This window comes from Papaver somniferum, chromosome 4, assembly GCF_003573695.1.
Source record: "Papaver somniferum cultivar HN1 chromosome 4, ASM357369v1, whole genome shotgun sequence".
NCBI classification, from domain to species: domain Eukaryota; kingdom Viridiplantae; phylum Streptophyta; class Magnoliopsida; order Ranunculales; family Papaveraceae; genus Papaver; species Papaver somniferum.
In genome coordinates this window covers 56,849,984-56,876,984 of record NC_039361.1, presented here as the reverse complement: position 1 = coordinate 56,876,984, position 27,001 = coordinate 56,849,984, and the positions used below count along the sequence as shown (strand labels likewise).

The following is a 27,001-nucleotide window of genomic DNA, read 5'->3' as shown; positions in this document are numbered from 1 at the left end:
ATCACCCAACCAGTGATTGCAACAGACTAAAACACATTTTCAAAGAAAATATAGAGGCAGGGGAACTTCAGCTAGGAAACGAGGGAGTACATCGAGACCCACTTCCGGTGAGGAATTGTGGAGTCTCTGGGGACTCCGTACACGAGACTGTACGATCCATGATGCAGCACGTATGCGAAATTCTCTACCTTTCCAAGGTACATCGCCAATATATCTTCACGGCTCTCAATCGTGTCGTGTCGGGAAAACGGCTTTTTCCCACTACGGAAGCCACGCCAAGAGCCCAAGCTCTCTCAGGAAGCGGAATCGAAAAAGACAACTGGGGACTGTTGACCACGTCCTATTTAAGAGGTATTGAATTCGACGACACGCTAATCAACGCGGCCTATGACTTCAACATTGTTACCTTCAAGACTCTGAAAGCTGCGGGATTTACGAAACAAGAGTCTACCCATTCCCCATCCGTGATTGAGAGCCCGGGAGGGGAAGTCTTGAACGCATACGGCTACATTAAACTCGAGATCAAGATGGGAGACGCTGTAACGCATAGAAAATTCCACATTGTCAAAGAACTAGGATACGACATGATATTGGGGCACTTGTGGGTACTCGACAACAAGACGAAATTGGTAACATCCCCTCTACCGATGTCAACGCCCGAAAGAATCTCCAACAAACGGTCCCACCTGTTGCCGCATCGACGATTTACCGATGGAACTCGGTCACCTGGAGAAGACCCGTTGGCGCTAACTCATAGGTTCCAAACGAAAGTAAGTTTGGCCGAACGATCTTCTCTACAACCAGTTATTTGTTCTCCTATTCCGTCATGGGGACTCAGCGCGATTACCGGCACGGACTCTGTCAAGAAATGTGAGTGGGGCACTGGGCCATTCAAACGCTTTGCAAAGAATTTGGAAGCTGCAATCGAAACCGATGAGACCAGGATTCAAGCGTTTACACAACACCCCAACTCGTTTCAAATTGGAGATATGGTGGTCAAAGCAAACTCGTTTAAAGTCGAAAAGATGACGGTGAAGATACCTGTTCGGACCGATTCACCCAAGGAAAAAGAAGACGAGCCATATCTGGTGGCAGACGTCCTACTGGGGGATTACTGCAATCTCATCAACACAGACAAGCTGGGACGTTCACTCACGATGGCTCAAACCCTTCAATCCCTAAAACGATCTACTACTATCTTCCAGCACTCTCCCTTTAGTATTTTCTTCAGCAATTTCTCCTTCCACTTGATATTTGTATTTCGCTGAGATGAATGCACCTTTTGTATTCTTCATTAGGGTTTTGTTTTTATTCAGAAGCATACCTTTCTTTCCGAATATCAGAAAAAAAGAAAAAAAAAACATACACCAAATAAATCCCAAATCATGGAGAAGCCATTAACCATCCAATCACAACCAGAAACATCAACCCATTCTAATGGAAGACTTGGGTCTTTCAAAATGAGAAGTTTTATTCAAAGATAGAAACCGCAAGCGTGATGCTAATTGAAGAAACCCTAACTTTTCCACGAATACAAGGAAGGTAAAAAAAAATAAGTCTGCAAAACATCAGGACAACTAAGCGACGAATAGAAACAATAAAAAGGGAGAAGCTAGTCGTTGAAATTTAATGCCCGAATCGCCAATGCCTCGGTCAGAGCTCTTTCAAACACTTTCCCCAACAGTCTTTCGAGCACCGAAGATTCCATCCGGAAGCCACATCAACAATAGCAGCCTCAACATCCCACCTGGAAGTCGTCTCAGCAGCAACAACATCCGTCTCTTTACCGACATACGCCTCGACAACCGACCCAGCGTATGCCACTGCGACTTCCCCAATGTCACAGACAACAGCTTCGTCGTCCACTCCGAAAGTTGTTTCAGTTTCATCGACCGCAGCATCATCATCTTCCTCGGAAGTCTTCTCAGCGACCTTTCGAGGAGAATTTCCCGATTCATTTACATCATAACCAAGGGTTATGACACCGTCCTGGACAGGGGAGATACGTTGATTTTCCCCTAAAAATTTCACAAACTCGGTCTTTCGTCGTTTCACCTGAGAAGCAAACTGTCCCTCCCTAACAATGGGTTGTGAAGAGGTTTTGTTGCACCAAAGCCTCCCAACGCAGTGGGATGCTCCGCCGCCTTCCCGTTCTTCCTCCAAATATATGTCAAGAATAATTTCGCCAGCTTCACGGAACATAGATTCAATTCTATTCAACGCCTCCCCATGAGAAGAAGACTGGTTTTCGCCGATTCCAAAATTTATCCCCAAAGAGTTGGAGGCACGTCTGTCACTGGAAGATCCCATTATGCGCTACAAAACCAGAGAAAGGATAGAGGATAGACACGACTTCCGGACAACCTGTGTGAATGAAGGATTCAAGATCATCTCTTATATCCAGCAGAGCGATGAGGTCCCGAAAAGAAAAGCCTCCTACTAGCCGCGGATTGAGGCGTGACATCAGATTCTAATGAATTTTCTACCAGCGAACATGAGGAAATGCCTGGACGTGAGGCGAATTAGGGTTTGGTAAAAAAACGTGGAAGTACATGTTTAAGACACGCTTTCCCACGTTGTTACTTCTCTGCCGCCAGCACCGAGACTTGAAGAAAAAAAACCGACAAGGTGACATGAAGAGAAGGAATAACGCTTCATTTCTACGGGCATAACACTTGCGGGGTTTTGAATAAGGAAAGAACTTCCTATGTGAGTCAAATAAGGAAAGGAAACCATGCCCGCAAAGACAAGCCACCACCGTGCCAAGACGTCCGCGCCATGCTTTCCTTACCAAACCGCGTCATGCCTTGCACCACCGTCCGCGCCATGCTTGCCTTGCTAGAACCGCGCCATGCCTTGGCCCCAAAATGCCAAGCCGTCCGCGCACGCCTTGCACCACCGTCCACGTCATGCTTGCCACACCAAGCCATCAACCAAGCTCATTCTCACACTTGCGTCGTACCGAGCCCAAGCCAACGCAATGCCTGCGACCCCCTTCCAAACCGCACCAACACCAACAACTCGCCAAGCCAGCGTCTCGATGTTTCCCAACCTAGCCAAGGTGATGCATGGCCAGACTAAGCCGGTGATCTTCATCTCACTACTTCATAGTCTACACCACAAATAGAATCTATGCAAGGCCGCCAAACACGAGGATCATGAATTCTCCTTACCTTTTGAAAAAGGTTAGTCGTACCTTCCTGAACATCTTTTCACGACCTGTCGTTTCGATTTTTGTCCTCGCCTATCACCATCTTATGCTTACCTCGCAACAATGTTCCTGTACCGAGCTAAGCAGGGGACTTAATGTTGATGGTGGTTTTTAGCTTAAGGTCAAAATCGTAAAATTGTACATCTGACATGACGTCTCTATGACCATTATAACATTTATTGAATCAATCAGCATGCCTACATAAGAATTACCGGGGTACCCTTTTTTTTACATGGGTCATGTTCCACGGCAGAACCCTTAACACTGACTGACATCATCTATGCCAAACCCTAAGTCTCATGTTACCGCGCCAAGGCATGCCAACCATGCCAGCCGCACCTCCGCGCCAAGGCATGCCAACCATGCCATCCGCACCACATGTGCCAATGGCATACAAACCACCTTGTCGCGCCATACCATGCCGGCCTTCCCTATGCGGCTACCAAAACGAAGGCGTGCGATGGTCAACAACCACCCTTCCATCTTAGATGCAAATCTTAGCCTTCCAAGGTATCCAAACAACGCATGGTAACCTTTTGCCTAAAACCCTAGTTTTGGCCACGCCAAACCGCACCAAGGCATGCCATGCCACATGTGTCAATGGCATACCAACCACCTTGCCGCGCCATACCATGCCGGCCTTCCCTATGCGGCTACCAAAACGAAGGCGTGTGATGGTCAACAACCACCCTTCCATCTTAGATGCAAATATTAGCCTTCCAAGGTCTCCAAACAACGCATGGTAACCTTTGGCCCAAAACCCTAGTTTTGGCCACGCCAAACCGCACCAAGGCATGCCATGCCACATGTGTCAATGGCATGCCAACCACCTTGCCGCGCCATACCATGCTGGCCTTCCCTATGCGGCTACCAAAACAAAGGCGTGCGATGATCAACGGCAACCCTTCCATCTTAGATGCAAAACTTAGCCGTCCAAGGTCGCCAAAAAACGCATGGTAACTTTTGGCCCAAAACCCTAGTTTTGGCCACGCCAAATCGCACCAAGGCATGCCATGCCACATGTGCCAATGGCATGCCAACCACCTTGGCACGTCATACCATGCCGGCTTTCACTATGCGGCTACCAAAATGAAGGCCTGCAACAATCAACGACCACTTTTTCATCTAAGATGCAGATCTTAGCCGTCTAAGGTTACCAGCTAACGCATGGCAACCTTTGGCCCTAGTTTGGTCGCGCCTAAACAAAGCCAAAACCCTAACTTTTGTCCGCTCCTAAACTAGGCAATATTAAAGCTATATTGATCATTCTTTCATGCCACTTGCTACCAAAACAAAGGCCTGCAACAATCAACGACCACGTTTTCATCTATGATACAGATCTTAGCTGTCCAAGGTTACCAGCTAACGCATGGCAACCTTTGTCCCTAGTTTGGTCGCGCCTAAACAAAGCCAAAACCCTAACTTTTGGCCGCGCCTAAACTAGGCCATATTAAAGCTATACTGATCATGCTTTCATGCCACTGGCTACCAAACTAAGGGTTACAATAATCAACGGCTACCTTTCCTCTTAAGATTCAAAATCTCGACTGTCGAAAGTCACCACCGAGTCGGCAAGTCTCCCAAGCTCAACTTGCCAGACAACAACAACATGCTACATGTTTTCCACGAAAACGCTTGAGACATCAACACATGTCACAAAATGGGGGATGCTCATTGGGTATTGGTTTGGCGGTTTACAGCGTGCGGCGTACACTACGCCCGTTATAAGACAGTGTCATAAGGATGAGGCGGTTAGTAAATACAGAGAGTAATGGTGAAACGCTTTCTTTTATGGAACATCAATTCTAGGAGTTACTGATTACCACCTCCTCCCATTTACTCACCCGTTTCCCATTTCTTAATAAGACCAGAGTACGTTTCACTTCGACGGGTATAAATAGACATTACCTATTTCCACCGAACAACAAGTTCAGTTCAGGAGGATACAACACTCAGAAAATATTTGCTAGATTTTCATCTGTTAGCTTCCCACTTTCTGATACAAGTCGTGAAACAACTACTCTTCCAGAATCAACTATTCTGGTCTCAACACTCTCTTCGCTTCCCTCCCAAAACCAACCCTTCTCCTTCACTTTGTGACCGAAGCGAGTCTGGAACGACCATTTCTGGATTTAGGCCGGATTTGTACATATTGATCTCTCGAATCTAAAGTACTCCCTTGAAGTACATTTTTTAGGGTTTAAACTCGTTTCTCACCCACACACCCGAAATTACCAAAATCAGCAGAAATCGTTTTCACCCTCAAACAGTGACATATTACATATGATGACAAAAACATCATGTCTTAGAGAGAGAAAAGAGGTGCAATATACAAAGATAGCAAACATCGCGAATTCAGAACATTTACAATTATCTGAGAATCCCGGATTACTAACCACCTCTCAAGAACAATCTAAACCAGTCAATAAAGAAGAGTTTTAGATACCTATCTTGAGGAATCACAAAGTCTGAAACGAATAAGAACAAGATCAGGATACATGAACTATCAGGTAAAAGATAGTCGGGTCTGGCTTCACGAATCTCTAAGTGAAGTCCTTAAGTCGTAAACCTAATTATGTTTCTCAGCAGAAACCTACCTTAATAGAGGAGAACTCTACCATGAAACTAGGATTAATAAAAGTGACAGGGATTAGCATCCCCATTTGTTTGAGTCTCTCTATGACTTTCATGACTATAGTTATCTTTGAATTCAAGCTAACATAACTTGAAATTCAAGCAAAAACTTTCCTAGTTTAGATGAAATTCTTATTAGGAATTTATGTAAGCATGTAAGATGTGAAAAGAAGGGGGTACCAAGTGCACCACAAACTTTTTCGTTTAATATAACTACGAACCTGTATAATACTTTTCAATAATCAAAAGATGCGAAAAAGTAAAAAACACAAACACAAGAATTTTTTTAACGAGGATAACTGCAACTGTAATATAACCCGTGACCTTGTTCAGATTTAAGCACCAATCTACCTAAGTGAAGACTTTTGATACCAATCTTCCTCTACCATATAACCTATTTTATTTACCTTTATATCGATTAGATCAAGGCTAGGAAATATGTTTGTAATACACAAAGCTAGGAAACCTCACAAATCCAGAACACTTACATTCAGTTATCTGAAAAGCGTAGATTAGTAACCACCTATCAAGAACAATCTTAAACCGATCAACAAGGAAGAATTTTAGATATCTATCTTGAGGAATCACAAATATCGAGACGAAGAGAACTTTCCGATTTCTATCTCTCTCATTCTTGGAGGAGATTGACCAAAACCTCGACAATAAGAAAGAACAAGATCAGGATACACGAACTATCAAGGAAAAGATGGTCGACCATGGATTCACGAATCCCTAAATGAAGTCTTTAAGTCGTTAAACTAATTATGTTTCTTAGAGGAAAATAGGTTAACAGTGGACCACTCTAAGATACAACTAGGCCATAGAAGTGTCAAGGATTGAAATTCCCATTTGTTTGAGTCTCTCTATTTATAGACTTTCAAGACTAGGGTTGCTTTGAATTCAAGCTGAGATAACTTGAGGATTAAGTAAACACTTTCTATATTTATATGAAACTTTTGTTAAAAGTTCATGTAATCGTGTGAAAAGTTCATCTTGAAATTACACAGAAGAATATACACTATATTCCATGGTACTGGAACCGTGTATATAGTTCATGACAAATATGCCTTAAGAACTAATAAGCAAATTCGTCTTCATTTATATACTTAAGACTTGAATCATAATTCCCATACATAAGGTGTTTTAGTGATCAAAGATGCCTTAGAGGTATTCATGAGAGTTGTAACAATCCTCAACATATTTATTAAAATAGTTCATGAGCATCTGCTTAATTTGTACTGGGTAGGTATGTGAACCGGTACCCGTACCTATGAATCAGTTCGTGAATTCAGATAGCCAAGGTACACATAATGGATATGTGTACAACTAGGCTATTCATGAACTCATGCACTTGAGTTACACGTACTAGGTATGTGTACCGGTCTCACTAACGAACTAGGAGATCAATGGTACGCGTACTGCATATGCGTACCTACCTACGCTCCGGAACTTCAAATATCTATGGTACGCGTACCCTGAGTCTAAATTTCAGTAGTTCTAAAATCTCTCTTTTTATGTTTTGAAACTTTCTCAATCGATATATATAATTGCTTGTGAAATCTCTAAATGATACAGAAATATAGTTTTGAACAATAACTTGTTTCAAACTAAGATTACTAAAGATCTACGAACATACATTGTTTAAATCAAATTCCGATATGTTTAACAAGAGACTCTTGACTCTAAACTTCTTCTTTGCAATATTAAATGTTAGAAGTCCTAGGGCACAGTCTTATATAAATAGAATTGTGATAATGTGAGTAAATATTTTGTCTTCACATACCTCTTTGTTTATGAAGTTCTCAGAATGTCTTCATTTGATTTTCTATCTTCAATCTTCGAGGGTTATTTAGTGATGTATGATACTCAACTAGCATACTATAATCCTAGTCTGAGACATGACTTTGGTAGACTAGAAATCAAGTTATAGTTTTGTGCATCTAACATTGACAACAAGCTTGAGATAACAAAACTTGCGAGTTCGACCGAGCAATGATCTAACAAGAAGTTTTTCTTAAAATTACACAGAAGAATGTGTACTACGTTCTAGGGTACTAGAACCGTGTACAATCATAGTTAATGGAAAATATGCCTTAAGAAATTATAAACATAATCCTTTTCATTAACACTCGAAACTTAGACCATGATTCACAAACATAAGCTGATTTAGTGATCAAAGTTTTCTTAGAAGTGTTTATGAGAGTTTTGGATATACCAAACATATTTTGAAAATAGTTTATGAGCATCTGCTTAATTCGTACTGGGTAGGTATGTGTAAGGGTACGCATACCCATGAACCATTTCGTGAAAATCAGGTTGCTAGGGTACGCGCACTGGGTATGTGTACTCATATCCGTTCTCGAACTCAATTCCTTAGGGTACGCGTATTGGGTATGCGTACCTCCCCTATCATGAAATCAGAACCTTAAGGTACGCATACTAACCTTACCCATTCTCAAAATAAAATGTATATGGTACACATACTGGGTATGCGTACCTACCCTGCGTCCAGAATTTCAGTAGTCTTAAAACGTCCTTTAAATAATTTGAAACATTCCCAAACGTCATAGATATGAAATACTATTGCTTGGGCATTTTCCAAGCGATCAACCTGAAACAAAAATAGTTCATGAACAATAGATTGTTCTTAACCAAGATTGTTAAGGATCTACGAACATCCATTTATTGAATCATATTTTGAGATATTTATCAAGACAAGCTTGACTCGAAATTTCACCTTTGCAATATGATATCTACTAATAACATACAACATAGACTCATAAAGATAGAATGGTAATTGTCGTGAATAAATATGATGGATCAGTTTTCACATACCTCTTTGTCAATGAAGTTATCCAAATGTCTTCGTTTGATTTTCAATATTCAATTTTCGAGGTTTATTCAGTGATGTCTGATACTCAACTACCATACTCTAATCTTAGTCCGAGGATTGACTTTAGTAGACTATAAATCAAGATATAGTTTTGTAAATCTAACATTGACAACAAGATTTAGATAGCAAGACTTGCGAGTTCGATCGACCAGTGCTCTAACAGGTGGTGTGCTGGTACCCTCTCCTTTTCAAAGTCATTAGTGGTATTCATCGTCCGCCGGAAGTAGAAGGGTAAGGTCCTAAAAAAAAGTTATATACACCCCCCCTTTTATTTTGTTTTTAGATTTTAATTATGTTATATTTTCTATTTTGCTTGTGTTGTCGTCAGGTTTCTTCTCAGAGAAAATATGTACACTTCACAACATCATATATAAATACTAATTGCAGTCAATATGGTTTCCAATCTCAATCTTATCATACATATGGTGGGCAATAACCAATATACCATGGAACCATATTAGCATACACACTAACAACCTTGTTGGTATCTAAGTGAACAATCACAAAAATAAAAGGATAATTATGATAATGATCATAAGTTATTTAGTTTTGCAGCATCTTGTTCCACCATAGTACTACAAGAGCTCCAAAACAGTAAAAGAAGATGAATAAACCACGCAAAGAACTTCAAAGGGGTATTGATAATTCAAGATGTCCACGTGATAAAATTGCTAAAAAAAAAAAAGAAGAAGGAGAATAATGGATAAGTTTAGACTCAAAAATAATATAATGTTTTGACCATTCTATGGGTAGTATGGGATAATTGATCAATGTTGTTGATCACTTTGACGAAGAACATAATTTGAGGAGATTTGACAACAACAGTAAAGCTATTGTAACTTTTAAGCATATACAATAATAGTCATTAGCCTATTCAAAAGCAATAAACTTGATATAATAAAACCAATGTTCTAGAAAATCTAACAAACTCAAATTTATAGGAGGAGAGTGACAAAAAAATAAAGGAAGACAATATATTTAGGCTTGTCGGTTCGAAAATAGTAGACCCTGAAACGCGAGTACTTGATATTATCACAAACCGAGTGTACAAGTTTGTGAATAGGTTTAACTATTCTCATGAATTTTAATGCATTTGCTACAATGCATCTAAGAGAGATAATTCTTGGTAGCGTAGTAAATGGAACTTAGATGAAGAACTTATTTTACCTTGTGATATAAGGAACGATATGGGTAATCGATATTACAGATATCCTTTGGTTGTCGATAATAGAGAGTTAGATGAAGATTATTGTATTTGTTAATTGATTGCATAGGTAGCGTAGGATAAGTTCCCTACATGGGATGGATTCATAAAAACAATTAAGAACTATATCGGAAAACAATCTAAAATTATTTTAGAGTAATTATATAATTACGTTTAATTAAGAGGGAGGGTCCTTGAACAATCTTATATGGACACTATCTTACATGATTCGTACCAATTTTTCTTTAGATCTCAAATGACAATGAATTTGAAGCTAATATTTTGATGATACGTAGTAAACCTAATATAATATTCAAACTAGATGAACTTCAATCTTATTGAATCTGATAAAAGTATTTTGAATCTAAGGAATATTTTAGAGAGAGAAAGTAAATCTGAGAATTATATTGAAAATGAAAATGTAAAAGACGTCATTCATCTCAGACAGTCCAGAGAGAATATATATGACAAATATTAAAGTGCACACGCGGTACTCACACATACAACACACATGTGACTCACACAAATATAGTGTAACTGAAATTCAAACTATAACTACCAAATACATTTCACTACCCCCCCCCCCCCCCCCCCACACACACACACATACACACACATGAGTAGTAAGGACTATGAGCTTGTGACGTAACAATATGAATCATGGACCATGCAAATCCTTGGTGAAATATCTGCCACTTGATCCAATGTAGGAATGTAGAAGACCCTTAATTGATCAGGCTGAACCAGCTCTCTGATGAAATGAAAATTGATTGCAACATGTTTCATTTTATTGTGCATTACTGGATTGCTAGCCAGAGATAAATAAGAGATGTTATTACATCGAATAGCAGGCAAGGCAAAAAGATATGCAAGTCTCTGAGTAACTGACAGACCCAAACCACTTCAGTTACAGTTTGATCTAAACATCTGTATTCAAACTCTGTGCTATACCTAGAAACAGTAGATTGCTTGCGAGATGACCATGTAATTGGATTAGGACCAAAAAAGAGTCAAAAACCACTAATGAACTTCCCCTCAGTTGGATTACTTGTCAAATCAACATCACTAGATCCTTGTAAAGCAACTATCCTCTTAGTGAATACAATGACGTAGTCTAATATGCCTTATTATATCTAAAAATACATTTAACAACAGTCATATGAGCAGTAGTAGGTCTCTACATATGTTAACAGACCTGATTTACATCAAAACTAATTTCAGGTCTAGTCTAAGTGAGGTATTGCCATCTATCTATAATGGATCTAAATTCTGTTGGATTCTCAAGAAAATCACCATATACATGAACAAGCTTGGTAGAAGTAAAAACAAGAGAATGACATGATTTAGCTCACACAATGTTAGTTCTTTTGATTAAGTCCAGAGCATATTTGGAATGAGAAAGAAATAACCTAAACTTATTCCTTTTTACCTCAAGACCCAGAAAAAAATGTAAAGGACCAAGATCCTTAACAGAAAAAGAAGTACTTAATTGAGAGACGGTAGACTTGATGAAAACTTAATCATTGTCTGTAAGAAGAATATCTTCAACATAGAACAAACAGATAACCACTATCTTTCCCTTCTTCAGTACAAATAAAAAAGTATCTGAAACATAAGCAACAAACCCTAAAGAGAAAAGAGCATCATATAATTTGCCATACCATGCTCTAGGAGCCTGTTTGAGGTCATAAATGGATTTGCATAATAGAAAAACATACTCAGGATGATCAGGGTCCAAAAAACCAACAGGTTGTTGCATATAAACCTCCTCCTTCAGGTCACTATGAAGAAAACCATTACTAATATCAAGCTGAGTAATAGACCATTCAAACTAAACAACAAGAGCTAAAATAAGTCTAATAGTGGTAGGTTTAGCAACAGAGCTAAATATTTCAGAAAAATCTACACCTTGTTGCTGATGAAAACTTTTAGCAATTAACCTGGATTTGTACTTATCAATGAATCCATCAGCCTTATGCTTAACCTTGAACACTCAATTGCATCCCACAACATTCTGACTAGGATGAAGTTCCATCAAAGACCAAGTCTAGATGAAACATGAGCATTGATCTCATCTACCATAGAAACTCTGCCTCTTGTTAGCTCAACTGAAGCATGTTGTTGTTGGATCTGAAATATTACTGAGAAAAGCACTTGGAAAAACATGTTTAGAAGCATAGTATGTTTTTGGTTTAAATACCTCTCTTTTAGCTCTAGTAATCATGTTATGTGCTTTAGCAGTATTGCTAGGTAGAGGAGCAGAATCAGTGGATAATGATGTGGAGTTAGAAACTATAGCGGGACAAATAAAATTTGGAGTTACAGGAAAGAGAGAATATTATATTGTATGACTTGTGAAAAAATATGTTTGCTTAAAAGAACGAAAATCATTAGTAAGTACAACACTAGATGTTGTAAGAGCTAACTATTTGAAAGGAAAAGAAGAATCATCAAACACCACATGCCTAAAGATATAAATCCTTCCAGTAGAGGGATCTAAACATTGATAACATTTCTGAAATGAGCTATAACCCAAAAATACACAACGTATGCTTTTAGGTTGAAGTTTAGAGCTGGTATATGGTCTTAGCCAATGAAAACAGGCACATCCAAAATACTTTAAGAAGTTATACTCATGTGTAACATTGAACAAAACCTCAAGAGGAATACTGAAAGAAATGGTTTTGGTGTGAAGTCTATTTATCAAAAAGTGGCAGTAACCCAATAAGAGTGTGGAAGGCTAGATTGAAGTAACATAGTTCTACTAAGATTAAAAATATGTTTTTGCTTTCACTCAGCAACTCCATTCTGCTCAGGACTGTAAGGACAAGTAGATTCATAAAATACCCAAACTGGTTAAGAACTATTTAAGATATGCATTGAAAAATTCACCACATCCATCTGTCCTAATGACTTTGACAGGATGTTGAAGAAAAGTCTCTATTTGATTTACAAAATAAATAAAAAGAAACTTAAAATCAGATTTAAGAGTTAAAAGAAATAACCAACAATATTTTGAATAATCATCAATTGTTGCAGCATAATATAAAGATCCATCAACATATGTAACATTACAAGGGCCTCAAAGATCCATATGAAGTAAAGCTAAAGGCGCAAAACTAACAGTAGAAGACAACTGAAAAGGTTGCTTATGACTACAACCTAATTGACACTCGTTACGGAAGAGTGGTTTATTCTTAAAATCAGTAAGAGCAAAGATTTTATCAATTCTTTGAAGTGACTGAAAGGAGGGATGCCCAAGCCTCCGTGCCAAAATTCAAAAGCAGAGAATGCTGATGGTGATGAGAAAATAGAAGATAAAAGGCTGGTGTGAAATGAATATGATAAATACCATTACTCTGATATTCATTGTACGGAATCCTCACAGTGGAGAGATCATGAACAGTAAAACCATCACATGTAAATGTTAGAGAACAATTGTTATCATATGTAATTAAATTTACGGACAGATAACAAGTTCTGAGCATACTTGGGAACTAATAATAAGCTATTTAGCACACAAGCATGATTATGTAAGTATTTTGTACTAGAGCCAAAGTGAGAAATCTCCATATGTTCCCAATTTGCAGTAGAAATCACCTCTGAACCAGTGAAAAGAGAATGAATAATTAAATAATCCTCTTCAGCAGTGATGTGATTATTAGCTCTGGAATCAACAAACCATGGATTGTCACCAAATACATTAGCGCTAACTAACATAGCCAAGATATTTGAAGGTGGTGTTCTCCCTTGATAAGCGAAATTGAGTCTCTGATTGCAAGTTGGTGCTGAGTGACAATTTTGGTGACAAATCTGACATAGTTGTCTTTCTTGTTGAGCTGAATTCTAAGCATAATTAGGTGGTCTTTGAGCAGTAGGCCTTTCTGACCATAATTATGGTGAAGGTGGTCTTGGAGAATAATGAGGTATTGATGCATATTGTTGATGAAAATAATCATATGATTTAGTAAATGAAGGTATCCATCCACGACCTCTACCATGATTTCCTCTAGAATAAGATGGTGTAAAAGCTTAAGGTGCAGAATAATAACCTTAAGGTGGATATTTAAAGTCAAATCTAGCAGCAAAAGTCTTCTCATAAGATAGTTTTAAAGTATTTAATCTATAAGTAACTATAGTTTTCTCACTAAGTAAGAGATTATGAATTTCTCTACTTGTAACAGGTGGAGAACGAACACAGATAGAAGTAGCAAAAGCATCATAATCAGCATAAAGACCATTTGAAACAGTTACCATAATTTCTGAATCTGAAACAACACAACCAACAATAGCTGATACATTTATAAGTTTCTTCAATTCTGAAAGAAACTGAGAAACAATAAGATTTCCTTGACGTAGAGTCTGAAACTTAATATGAAGTTAAATCACATGTGTGGACGAAGTTTGTGAAAATATCCTCAATGAGTTTCCAAAGATCAAACGCAGTAAATGCACCAGATAGATGAACACAATATCGGAGGTAATAGAATTAATCCAAAGAATAGTAGTTTGTTCTTGTTTATTCCACTATGTATAAGCAGGACTAACGACCCGATTGCGTCCATTAACATGAGTGAGAAATTGAAGAGGACATAAACTAGTACCATCAATGAAGGAAATAGCATTATAACGTTTCAATGAGGAAAGAAAAGCAAATTTCCATACCAAAAAATTGTCATCATGAAGTTTAACATAAATGATACTAGCAATTTGATTTAAAGGTGTTGAAGTAATCAAGGAAGTATAGTTTTGATCCATAATCGAAAAATAGAAAGAAAGATAAACGATGAAATTGAAGAGAATTGCTGAGATCAAACGACTGAAAAACTAAAGGAAACTGTGAACTGATAAAAGACAGTATGGTAATACTAGATTTGATTAAGAAATCACCACCAAAGACTAAGAATAGCCAGAAAAGTAAGCAATTGATTGAGAAATATGACAAAAAGGATCAAAAATTAACGCCGTGAAGCTCTCTGCTCGAATGATACTATAGTAAACCTAATATAATCTTCAATGTATAAGAACTTCAATATATTAAATCTGATAAAGTATTTTGAATCTAAAAAACATTTTAGAGAGAGAAAGTAAATCTGAAAATTAAATTTAAATCGAAAATGTAAAAGATAATATTCATCTCAGACAGACTTGAGAGAATATATATATGACAAATAGTAGAGTGCACATGCGGCACTCACACATACATCACACGTATGACTCACATAAATACAGTGTAACCGAAATTCAAACTATAACTACCAAATATATTTCCCTAATAATCTTACTAGATTCAAAAAATAATGTAACTTTTCGATGTGAACATATATATTTATTTGTGTTTAATCAATGATGCAAACATATATAAGCTCTCTTGTAAATCAGTAAATGTGTTTTTAAAAGTATTTAAAAAGACACTACTTCTTAAATGAGTAGTTGTATTTCGAGAATTTTTTTGATGGGGACGATTTTGGATGGGTCCATGAGGAATCTGTAGAAGACTGTCATTTGTCATTAAATTTTTAACTAATTAATTTCTATTTTTGATAACAAGAGTGTTTACGGAAATATATTCCGCCTTAGTTTCCTTGTTTTTATACTTATCAAAGAAATTTGAAGAATGAAAAACCTTGGATGTATATGAACACTAAGACTGAAATTTTGGGCCTGTTTTGAATTTTGTTTACTAATTTTCCTATACTGGTTTTGGATCTTGTTTCTTTTCTTTTTTTTGATTAATTTTTTGGGTCTTGTTTGAGTTAGGAAAAAATACAACGTAAATCTAAAAGATTAGTTTCATGAGTGTTTGATCGTTACAAATTTTATAATACCGATAAAATCCCAATAATCATTAATTTTCGTTGTCTTTATTACTTTCTAAAGAAATTGCAATATTTTTCCATTTTACTTTTTCATCAATGATGATTATTATCTTAAGGATGTAATAACGGAAGTAGCAATAACAGTGACGGTGGTTTTTCATCTCCTCTATTTTGTGAAGGTCTATAATGTATCACTAATCAAATTTATAAATCCCTAACCTTTTTCGATCAAGAATCACAAATTTAAGATTAATACATTTCTTATCCTAATTTTTCTGACGATTATCGGAGGAAGATTAATCGGTGATAAATTCCTACAATACGCTTGCTTACAAAAATAATTAGCTAAAATTCCTTAATTAAGGATGGCAAGTGGCAGTTTTTTACTGGTCATTCATACCCCATTCGAAGTCGCCCCCATCAAAAAATTTCTCTTGTATTACAATGCGAACGAAAATCTATTTTACCTCTTGTAAAAGTAAGTTTCCAATGACACTTACTTAGTTATCGATCTTTAGGAAATAAGCGTTACGTTGGAAGCTTTTTCAAAAAATAAGTGAAAATTTATGAAAGAACACATTTTGTTGGAAATTTTCCCAGAAGAAATAGCAAGAAATCAATCGTGACGTAGTTCAAAAGAAATACAGAAAAATTTATCGCGACGTAAATATAGTCCCCGACAGGAGTCAAAAACTAGAGTGCTTAATTGGATATCTTGTGGGCGGACAAAATTGAAAATTGCTCTTGCTTTACTTTCATGAGTGTTTGATCGTTACAAATTTTATAATACCTGCAAAATCCCAACAATCATTAATTTTGGTCGTTTTTATTACTTTCTAAAGAAACTGCAATATTTTTCCATTTTACTTTTTCATCAATAGTGATTATTATCTCAAGAATGTAGCAACGGTAGTAGTAATAACAATGTCAGTGGTTTTTCATTTCCTTTATTTTGTGAAGGTCTGTGACGTATTAGTAATCAAATTTACAAATCCCTAACCCTTTTTCGATCAAGAATTACAAATTTAAAATTAATACTTTTCTTATCCTTATTTTTCTGACGACTGTCAGAGGAAGATTAATCAGTGATGAATTCCTATAATACGTTTTTTTACAGAAATAATTAGCTAAAATTCCTTAATTAAGGATGGCAAGTGACAGTTTCCTACTGGTTACCCATGCCCCCAATCAAAATCGCCTCCATCAAAATTGTTCTCTTGTATTACAGTGCAAGCTAAAATCTATTTTGCCTCTTGTAAAAGTAAGTTTCCAGTTACTTAGTTATTGATCTTTAGGAAATACTCCCGCCGTTTCAGGAAAAGAGTTACCTTTTTAATTTGCACAATTTTTAAGACAAGTATGTGAGAGGGTAACTTTTAAAATTTATTTCCAAAATCACCCTCAATAAAAACCCTCAAAAAACCATTTAATTATCACAATTGCCTATATTATCATTAGTACGAGAAAAGATAATTTTGGATGTTCAACCTATTATAAATGAAACTATCTCTTTGTAGATACAAAATATTAAAAAAAAAAATTATTTTCCTGAAACGGAGAATGTAAGCGTCATACAGGAAGTTTTCTTTAAAAAAAGTGAAATTTTAGGAAAGAAACATTTTGTTGGAAGCTTTCCCAAAACAAAGTTTTCTTTAAAAAAAGTGAAATTTTAGGAAAGAAACTTTTTGTTGGAAGCTTTCCCAAAACAAATAGAAAGAAATCAATCGTGCCCTAGTTCAAAAGAAATTTACCGTGTCATAAATATAGTCCTGGCGGGAGTCAGAATCTAGAAGAGTGTTTAATTGGATATCTTGTGGGCGGACAAAAATCAAAATTGCTCTTGCTTTAATGATTTGATTTTGATGATCTTTATTTATTTTCTCTTTCGTTTATACAAGAAATCAGTAAATCACCAATGAGTGGATGAGGGTCCATAAATGTCACAGATCAAAAGGTCAGTGATGCACTGAAAAAGGAATGCCACGTCTCCCGCTTACAACAAATAATGACAAATCGGGAAATGTCCTAAACACAGTTACACAGTTGGTTGGCACTTCGGATTTTGTGTGCCTGCCTTTATAACCTGTAAGCAGGAGTAATTGTTTGTTGCTGTTTTTTGTCTATAAAAGAAGGTGGTGGTAGACTGGTAATGAATGCCTGATACTGGTGGTGGCAGTTTGATTTTCCCAAGTAAATTGTTTTCGGAACTAGTCAGATTTTAAGTTGAGTTTTCTATCTCATCCTTCGTCTCTATAACTTCTCTCTTCATCCTCACTGTAAATTTCTTTTACACTAAAATATAGGGCTTTTTGATAAAGTACCCCTATTTTTAACATTACATTAAAAAAGTATCCCCGTTTTTAAAAATTTGTTAAAGTACCATTTTCTTGACCGTTTTATTCAAAAACGGTAAACGACAGTTAACAACTGTTAACGCTTAGGTGACAGGGTCAAAATGTCCAAAAAGCCCTTCCTCATGAGTAGAGTTGGATTTTCTTGAATCGCCGACTTGAAACGCCGAGTCGAGTCAACTCCAAATCAACTCTACTTCTTATTGCCTGCAATTCCTGTCTCCCCTGTTTATGGTTGTTTCCCGGCCATAATTTCATGTCATTTCATTGCTAGCTTCCCTGCACAACCTAACATTCATCTAGTCAAACCCATTCATTCTTCATTCATCATTTGCGTCAGTCCAGCTACACATGCCAAGGAATATAAACCTTGTTCTCTGTAATTGCAATCTGGAACTCTAACATACCACCACCACCACCACCAGCACAACTGCATCCATTCTGTAACCACTAATGCGCGTAGCACCATTAGCATTTTCATCTACTTGCAGCAATTCCATACACAACCAACTTCATAATAAACCCTGCAACACTCACCACGGTCTCAGTTCATTGCAGTTTATATACTCCTGCCATTTCCTGTCTCCTAATGCAGCTCCAGTTCTTGAGATCTTTGTACTTCGACTTCAAATACATCCATGCAATGCATACTCCTTCCATACAACACCAGCTGCAAACGGGATAAACCAAATCCAATTCATAGTTCAAACACCACCAGCTCATCATCACTGCGTCTTTCATGACTGTTGTCCTAGCCTTCATCTGTACAACATCTGCAACCTTGTTCCGCCAAATACAAATCCCATAGTTCCGTTGCAACCACCATCTTCTAAGCCTGCAACACAATCCCTTCCCGTTTTCTTCCATTAGTACACAGATTCAGCTTAACTCATTTCTTATCTGACTGTGGTCCTAACATACATCTAAGATCATTATGTAGCTTCAATCATCCCCAGTTTCAGTTCCCTGCAACCACCAAAAATTCAACTACAGGACCAGCAATTCAACCTCCATTTGTAGCAACATAACATTCATGGCCACAACCAACAGTTAATTCAACTCATACCCACTCTTTAATTCATAACCAGCTTCTGAATCTTTCTAACATCAGCTCCATCTCAACTCCGACTAGAGTTCAATACCACCGCTTCTTTACCACCAACACCACTGCAGATCCAAATTCTTCTCAAAACGAAATCAAACAAATACCCATTATATTCACCACCAAATCAAGACTGTAACCAACACCAATTCCATCTCAATCGAACCCATACTTCATTTTCCACCAGCAAAACCTTTTCCCTTAAATTCGAGCAACATAACTTAAATCCAAACCAAATTAACACTGATTCAAGCTTGTTGTGTTCTTCTCTGTGAATCTCAAACCCTAGTTTTCATCTCTTCACCATCAGATTCAATAGAATCCCTAGAATTATTTTTGTTTCTTAAAAATCCCCAAATCCGAAACCCTAAAGTTATCTGTGCAATATGAGAATCTTCTTTAGTTGGTTTTTAATGATTTACCAACTCTTTCAACTGCAACTTCTTCTTTTGTTAGCGAACCCAAATCATGTTCTCCCGATATAATATTCGCAACATCATAAATTTTTTCGGCAAAAAGTCAGATCCATCAAGCCCTAATTTTCCATTTTTTCTCAAACTAAACAAGCCTTAATAGAAGAAATTACAGGAGAAGATGAACTTGAAATTAATTGAATGACTTGAAGAAGTTAAAGGAAAAGATGAAACTTGATTCTCACTTTCCCATTACGCTTCAAGGGAAGAAGGAGAAGAAAACCAGGGGGTCGATGAAGATTTTGGGGAGTGAAAGGATTTGGGACATTTATGTTTGCGTATGGGCTTTAGTGTAATTTCTGCATACAATTTTGACTGGGTGAACTGGTCTTGACCAATCAATGTGGGTCTAAGACGGAAAACCAAACAGAATGACACTTTAGAAAGTTTGAAAAAAACGGGGACATTAATTTTATGGGATTAAAAAAACAGGGATACTTTATCAAAATTCCCTAAAATATACAATCGCTAAGGAGTTTATAATTTTTGTTTCTCATGAATAGTAGTATAATTTTTGTTATATTCTTGAATAACAGAAACACTTTCATTTCAGGTTGTTTGGCAACCTTGTTAAGACTTAAGAGTCAAAAAGAAAAAGCTTAAGACTCAATGAGATCTCCATGAGAAAGTGACTATACCCACAAAAATATAAGTCAACTGTAAGGTGTTGATATCTACTAATCCGTCATGTAATTTCAAAAGTCTAAATCATAGTCATCACTCAAATCCTTTGTTGGAAGTGGCTCACTGCTTAAATCTTTATAATGTTAAATCATTTCAAATTTACAATGATACATATAGTGTTTCTAATCAAGGTTTGAAAAACGGGTGACGGCTCAGATCACATGTACTAGGCGCGATCGTTATAATGAGTTTTGACAGGTGTGAGCATGTTTTGGGCAAAAAACGCGTTATATAGTAAAAAAAAAGCGTTTTTTGGACGTTTTTTTAAAAAATAACGGACGTTGTGACGGTTAAATAGAAAATAAAAAAAATTATGATCTGAAATTCGTATGTAACGTTATAACGTGCGTGAAAACGTTTTAACGAGTCTAAAAAACGGTGTTACTAGGTTTTTTTTCTTTTCTAATACTCTCTCCGTCCCTAAATAGATGACCTATTAATTTTTAAATTTTGTCCCATTAATAGATGACCTATATCGTCGGCACCAATTATGCAATACATGCATAGTAATGCGAAGAAAGAACCAAACAAGCTAGATAAGTAAAGAGTATTATTTCAAATGAGATGCTCTGGAAAACGTGTCAAAATGCATGCATAATGGTTGGTCCTTTATTGAAAATGATTCGTTTCTTGGACTCAGACAAACCTACCATGGGCTATTTGTTCCATGCACTTGCTACATGTGTGGAAACTATACAAATGAGTTTGGAATCAAATCGAAATTCTTCTATCATGGGTGTAATAAAGAAACAATGGAAAAGTCAGTTGAGTTCTCCTCTTCATGCTGCATCGTATTTTCTCAATCCTTATTACATCTTTAACCCATCAACTAATCTCATCAATAATGAAATTTCTGAGCCTCAAATTTTTCTTACTGAAGTTATATCAAAAATGGTTAGTGGCCCGCAAGAACAAGCAAAATGCATGCTATAGGTACAAAATTACTAATACTATCTCCAAATATGTATAATTAAGTAATTTGAATTTCTAGTAACAATTGTACTTTTCTTTGTAGGCGGGAAGAATGCGAATGATGCAAGGTCAATTTGCATCACCATCAGCACGTGTTGCAGCTCAACATGGTGATCCTGTAAGTAGGTGGTTATCTTATGGTGTTGAGTATCCATTCCTCCAGAAGATTGCAGCAAAGATATTAAGTCAAACAAATACATCGTCTGGATCAGAGAGGAATAAGAGTGTGTTTGAAAGAATCCACACCAAACTACGTAATCGTTTACTTTCATCGAGAATAAATGATCTGGTGTATGTGCAGTACAATTTGAAGTTGGAGCAACAAAGAATTAAAGGTAAAGCAAGGCGACATAACACTGATGTTCACGACGTTCATAGTCTATTGAGGGATGGCAATATGCTTGACTGGATAGCGGGGGAAAGACGAAACACCGGTTTTTCCTCAAGAAGAACAATGGTTTAATATGCTGGAAGAGGAAGCCGTTAATAATCCAGAGCATGTCCCTCTACCATACAACTGGCATGATCCTGAAGTTCAAATCCCATACGAAAGGTTACCAGTGAGTGACTTTGTTTATGACTTTGGTAATCTTTCCTTTGGAGACAATACACAGGGTTATGAGAATGTGAATCTAACATATGATTCTCGTTACACTTCCGATCGCTCTGACCATGGTGTTCAACATATGAACGAAGGATATAATTCTAATATTGATAACAACAATGAAGTAGGTAACAATGATGATGAAAATGAAGGAGGTTATGAAGACGATAATGTTATGCAAACGAAGATAGCCAGTACCCCGACCACAACGACTATGATGTAGAAAGGAACCGCCGAGAAAATGAAGAATACATGAATAAATCAAAAAAAGGCGGTGGTCGTAGTTGGTTCGCTTAGCTTTTTAAATGATGAACACTAGTTTAACAATCCTATGTTTTTTAAATTTGAAGTTTTTAATCCTGTAGTTACTTTCCTTGTATCATTTAAATAATTTTAATTCGAAGTTTTAAGCTTTCAATCCAGAGAAAGAAAAAAATTCAAAAAAAATGGTAAGAAAATTATTTACACGATTATAACGTACGTGATAACGGAAAAATTGTTCTAAAAAACGCATGTTAAAATGTTATTTAGAAGAAAAAAAACATTCAAACTAATTTTAGAAAAACAGTTATAACGTGTATAAAAACTGAAAAACGGTCCTAAAAAACTGTCGTTATTTCCTATTTATCGACATTATAAAGGCACGGGGTTCGGGGACCCTCACGGCCACGGTATATGGATGTGACAGTTTTAACGGTCGTTTTTCGGTAAAAGCGGGTGTTTTTCGAACCTTGTTTCTAATCATGCAAGGTTCAATGCTTACTGTGGATAAAGGTTAGTAGGTTATAATGGGGAAAATGTCATAATTTGCAGATACATAAAGAAGAAAAAGTCAAACCCTTATGCACTTCCAAATCCGTAATAATAAAACGCACGAGAAATTAGTATCGTGAAGGCGTCAACTCAACTAGACGGATTGTTTTTTATCAGTATCGATAAAGAATTTGATGCTGACGAATTTTAAACTTGAATCACTGATATCATCCCCAAATGACTTTGTCATTATACTACAGTCATGACAGACTATAGCAGAGTGTGCAATAAAAATGTATATTGCAAACTCTTTCGGTATATATAAATTTTTATACTTTTTCTACATTTTGGAAAAACATCCACCACAAGAAAAACGTCAAGGCACAAACAAACCCCAAAAATGGGACCCACTATTTTTCTCCCGCTGCAGGTTCCACCATTCTGTGTATATACGGTTTTGCCATGATGGTTCAAAATGGCGGTCCCTGTAGAACTACTCTTTAATTTATATTCTCACAAATAAAGGAGCTTGATAATTTTCCTGAAGAGTAACATATGATTAGTAACTTTTGTGGCATTTGACGAATAGATTGTAGCATATGATTTGTAAATTTTGCGCGCCAAGATGAATAGAGTGAATTTCGAAAAAACCAAAACATAAAAAAGAGAAGAACAAAAAAAGACACTAGAATAGAGCATATGATTCTTATATGTCACTCAAAAACTCTTGGTATAAATAGAGGGGCGACGAGGAGTTCATAATTAACCATCCCTCTCACTCATTCCTCTTTCTTCTCACTAGCTGAGCTGCCAGTAGTAGCTAGAGAGATCCATCAATTACTTGGTTAATTAATACTTGGTTATTGCTGCTTGGGATCTTTAGTTGCTATGGCAGAGTTGTTGTCGATAGTATTATGGTTTTTCGTCTTACTTGTTTGTTTTATCATTTCTAGAGTTGCATATGTAACCATCTCATGTTATTGTTTAAACCCGAGACGTATTAAAAAGATCATGGAGAAACAAGGTGTTCATGGTCCTAAACCAAAGTTTCTTGTCGGAAATCTCGCTGACGTGTCCTCCTTCGTCTCCAAAGCTACTGCTAATGATATGGAATCCATTCATGATCATAATACCGTTCCTCGCCTTCTACCACATTTCCTTCACTGGTCTAAAGAATACGGTATTCTAATATAAACATATAGACACTTCAAATTTGAATCCTTTAGATCGTTTGCGTTTTGTTTTTATTGTTGTTGATTGAAATATTCTGTAATACAGGTAAAAGATTTATATACTGGGTAGGAAGTGAACCAAGGATGTGTTTAACAGATATGGAGATGATAAAAGAATTACTTTCATCAAAATACAGTAAAGTTACAGGGAAATCATGGTTACAAAGACAAGGGTGTAAACATTTTATTGGTCGAGGTTTGTTAATGGCGAATGGAGAAGACTGGTACCACCAAAGACATATAGTCGCCCCAGCTTTCATGGCTGATAAACTTAAGGTAATATAAAATGATTGATTATAGTTTTTTGATATTGAATAGAGGAATTCTCTTTCTCTATACTTATCTTGCTCGAAAAATCATAATGACTGGTGGATTTAATATCATCAACAGTGTCATGTGGGATACATGTTGGAGTGCACTAAAAGAATGATCCAATCACTGCAACAAGTCGTAGTCGAATCATCGACAAATGACAACGTTGAGATCGACATTGGTGACTATATGAGTCGACTCACTGGTGATATTATATCAAGGACGGAGTTCGACAGTAGTTATGATAAAGGAAAACGCATATTTCATCTTCTAACATCTTTGCAGCATCTTTGTGCTCAATCAAGCCGGCATTTATGCCTTCCTGGTAGCCGGTAAGTACGCGTGTACCGTGTGTTAGTAGTTCGTGTTATTCGTCGATCAAATATAATCGGTTCTTCCTTTCATTGATTCTGTTACTACAAATTATCATCCAACTTTTTTTTTAGTGTTCCATTAACTTTAAAATTCCATTTTAGTATAAATTCACATGATTTTTTTTTAACATAAATCAAATTCTCTTTCACTTTCAGAATGTCTTTTGACATCAACATTTTTGACCATAGTTAGATTCTTCATTCAACTAGTTCATTCCATCATCCTAAGCTTTTCTTTTCTTTTTGTTTTTTGTGTAATGGGGAACAGATTCTTTCCAAGCAAATTCAATAGAGAGATTAAATCATTGAAAATGGAAGTAGAGAGATTACTAATGGAGATAATTCAAAGTAGAAAAGATTGCGTAGACATCGGTCGGAGTACGTCTTATGGAAATGACTTATTAGGAATGTTACTAGCTGAAACTCAAAAAAAGAGAGTACAAAACGGAAACGGATTCAGTTTCAATCTACAATTACTCATGGATGAATGTAAAACATTCTTTTTCACCGGGCATGAGACAACCGCACTACTTCTAACATGGACTGTAATGCTTCTTGCTACCAACCCCTCTTGGCAAGATAAAGTTCGTGCCGAAGTTTTGCAAGTTTTAAACAATGAAGACCCCTCTCCTGAAAAGCTTTCCAAGCTAACCTTGGTAAGTACTGGTCTAATGTGCATTTTGATGACACCTTATATTTGGGCCGCATTTTATATGTGACGTCGTAATAAAAGAAAGAAAACAAGCCAAGAAAACATGTTCGGTTAAGTCGTTTTCGGTTAGAACTTTCGATCCGGAAACACGAATGTCATTTTCGAGTTTTTCCAGTGAAACCGTACTTTTATTTGTTTGCAAAGTTTTGTGCATGTTTTGGAGTTTTAAAACCAATTAAGAGTATATTTTGGAAATGTATCCTAGTATTAACTTTTTGAAGGAAAAAGGAAAGTTCTAGAACAAATTCAGCAGTCTTTTCTTTTCTTTTTTGAGTGCATTATAATATGTTAAGATTTGAATTTAACTAAATGATTATGAATACAGTTAAATATGGTGATCATGGAGTCTCTCAGGCTGTACCCACCAGCATCACTTCTCCCTCGGATGGTTTTTGAAGATATCAAATTGGGTGACTTAGAAATTCCTAAAGGATTATCAATTTGGATACCTGTTCTTGCCATCCATCATAGTAAAGAATTATGGGGTGAGGATGCAAATGAATTCAAGCCAGAAAGATTCGCAGGGAAAGCATTTGCACCGGGACGACATTTCATGCCTTTCTCAACTGGACCACGCAACTGTGTCGGTCAGGCATTTGCAATGATGGAAGCTAAGATTATATTGTCTATGTTAATATCAAAATTTAGCTTCAAAATTTCGGATAATTATCGACATGCCCCGGTTATCGTCCTCACGCTTAAACCAAAATATGGGGTTCAAGTCTACTTGACACCCCTTGCCCAATGATTATGAGATCGTACGTATATGAGTTTCTTGAGTTTTGATTGTTTTGTTGAGAATAGAGAGGATGTTGAGGCTTTATTTTTTGTTTTTATTATTCTGAAGAGTCATATAAAGAATATATATATATATATATATATATATATATATATATGTTTAATAATGCTTGTAATACAAAATCATTGATAAAAAGAAACAGTAATTGAGTGACTTAAACACTGTTAAGTGGTTTGCTTTTCTTCTTCTTTTTTGCTTTTGAGTTATCATCAATTCATAAGAATCATATTAAGGTGATAAGATATATCATTTTAATCACCTTTTGATATCTGGTTAATGGTGGTTATGGAATCTAACTAGAAATATAATTGATTAATTAAGGGAAAGCATGGTTATAATGAGAGGCATGGAAGAAGAGATACCTCCTTCTAGGGCCACAAAAAAGCCAAAAGCCACATAAAGAAGAAGAGCAAAGAAAAAGAAAAAAAAAAAGAAAAAAGGTTTTGATTTGTGTGGGTTGATTCATAAAAGAACTTAAAAGATCGTTTGATTCCTTGGCCCAACTGAAGGGCGATTAGGGGGACGGATTACTGATACTGGAGGATCAATTAAGAGAAAAAAACGGTTCGGTTCAGTCCAAAACCGTCCATAATAGTACTTTAGTCCAGACCTAGTTGACTGGGTACAATTTAATCCAAAAATTGTATGAAGACGCTGCTATTCTTCGCACGTTTTTAATAAAGCACACGTGCAATGAAATGAATCAATTTTGTAACTGACACAATGATTCTGGTTGTGACACGTTAGCCTTGAATTAAAAACTGATTAAAACTGCGGCGTAACAGACAGATTCAGTAACTGCACCATTTTGCTTTATCAGAAACTTTAGAAGAAAAAATCAAAAAAAAATTCAGAAGAAATTTTGCAGACAA

The 27,001-nt window shown here is 36.5% G+C and overlaps 1 protein-coding gene across 1 annotated transcript; it reads left to right on the top strand.

Moving 5' to 3' along the window:
* Nucleotides 1-23,483: 23,483 nt before the first annotated feature.
* LOC113273900 (cytokinin hydroxylase-like) lies at nucleotides 23,484-26,282 on the top strand. The gene is made up of 5 exons (XM_026523477.1): nucleotides 23,484-23,880; nucleotides 23,979-24,208; nucleotides 24,323-24,576; nucleotides 24,887-25,274; nucleotides 25,656-26,282. Exons 1-5 carry the CDS (start codon nucleotides 23,589-23,591, stop codon nucleotides 26,076-26,078), a joined length of 1,587 nt encoding a protein of 528 aa, XP_026379262.1. The 5' UTR covers nucleotides 23,484-23,588; the 3' UTR covers nucleotides 26,079-26,282.
* Nucleotides 26,283-27,001: the final 719 nt, after the last annotated feature.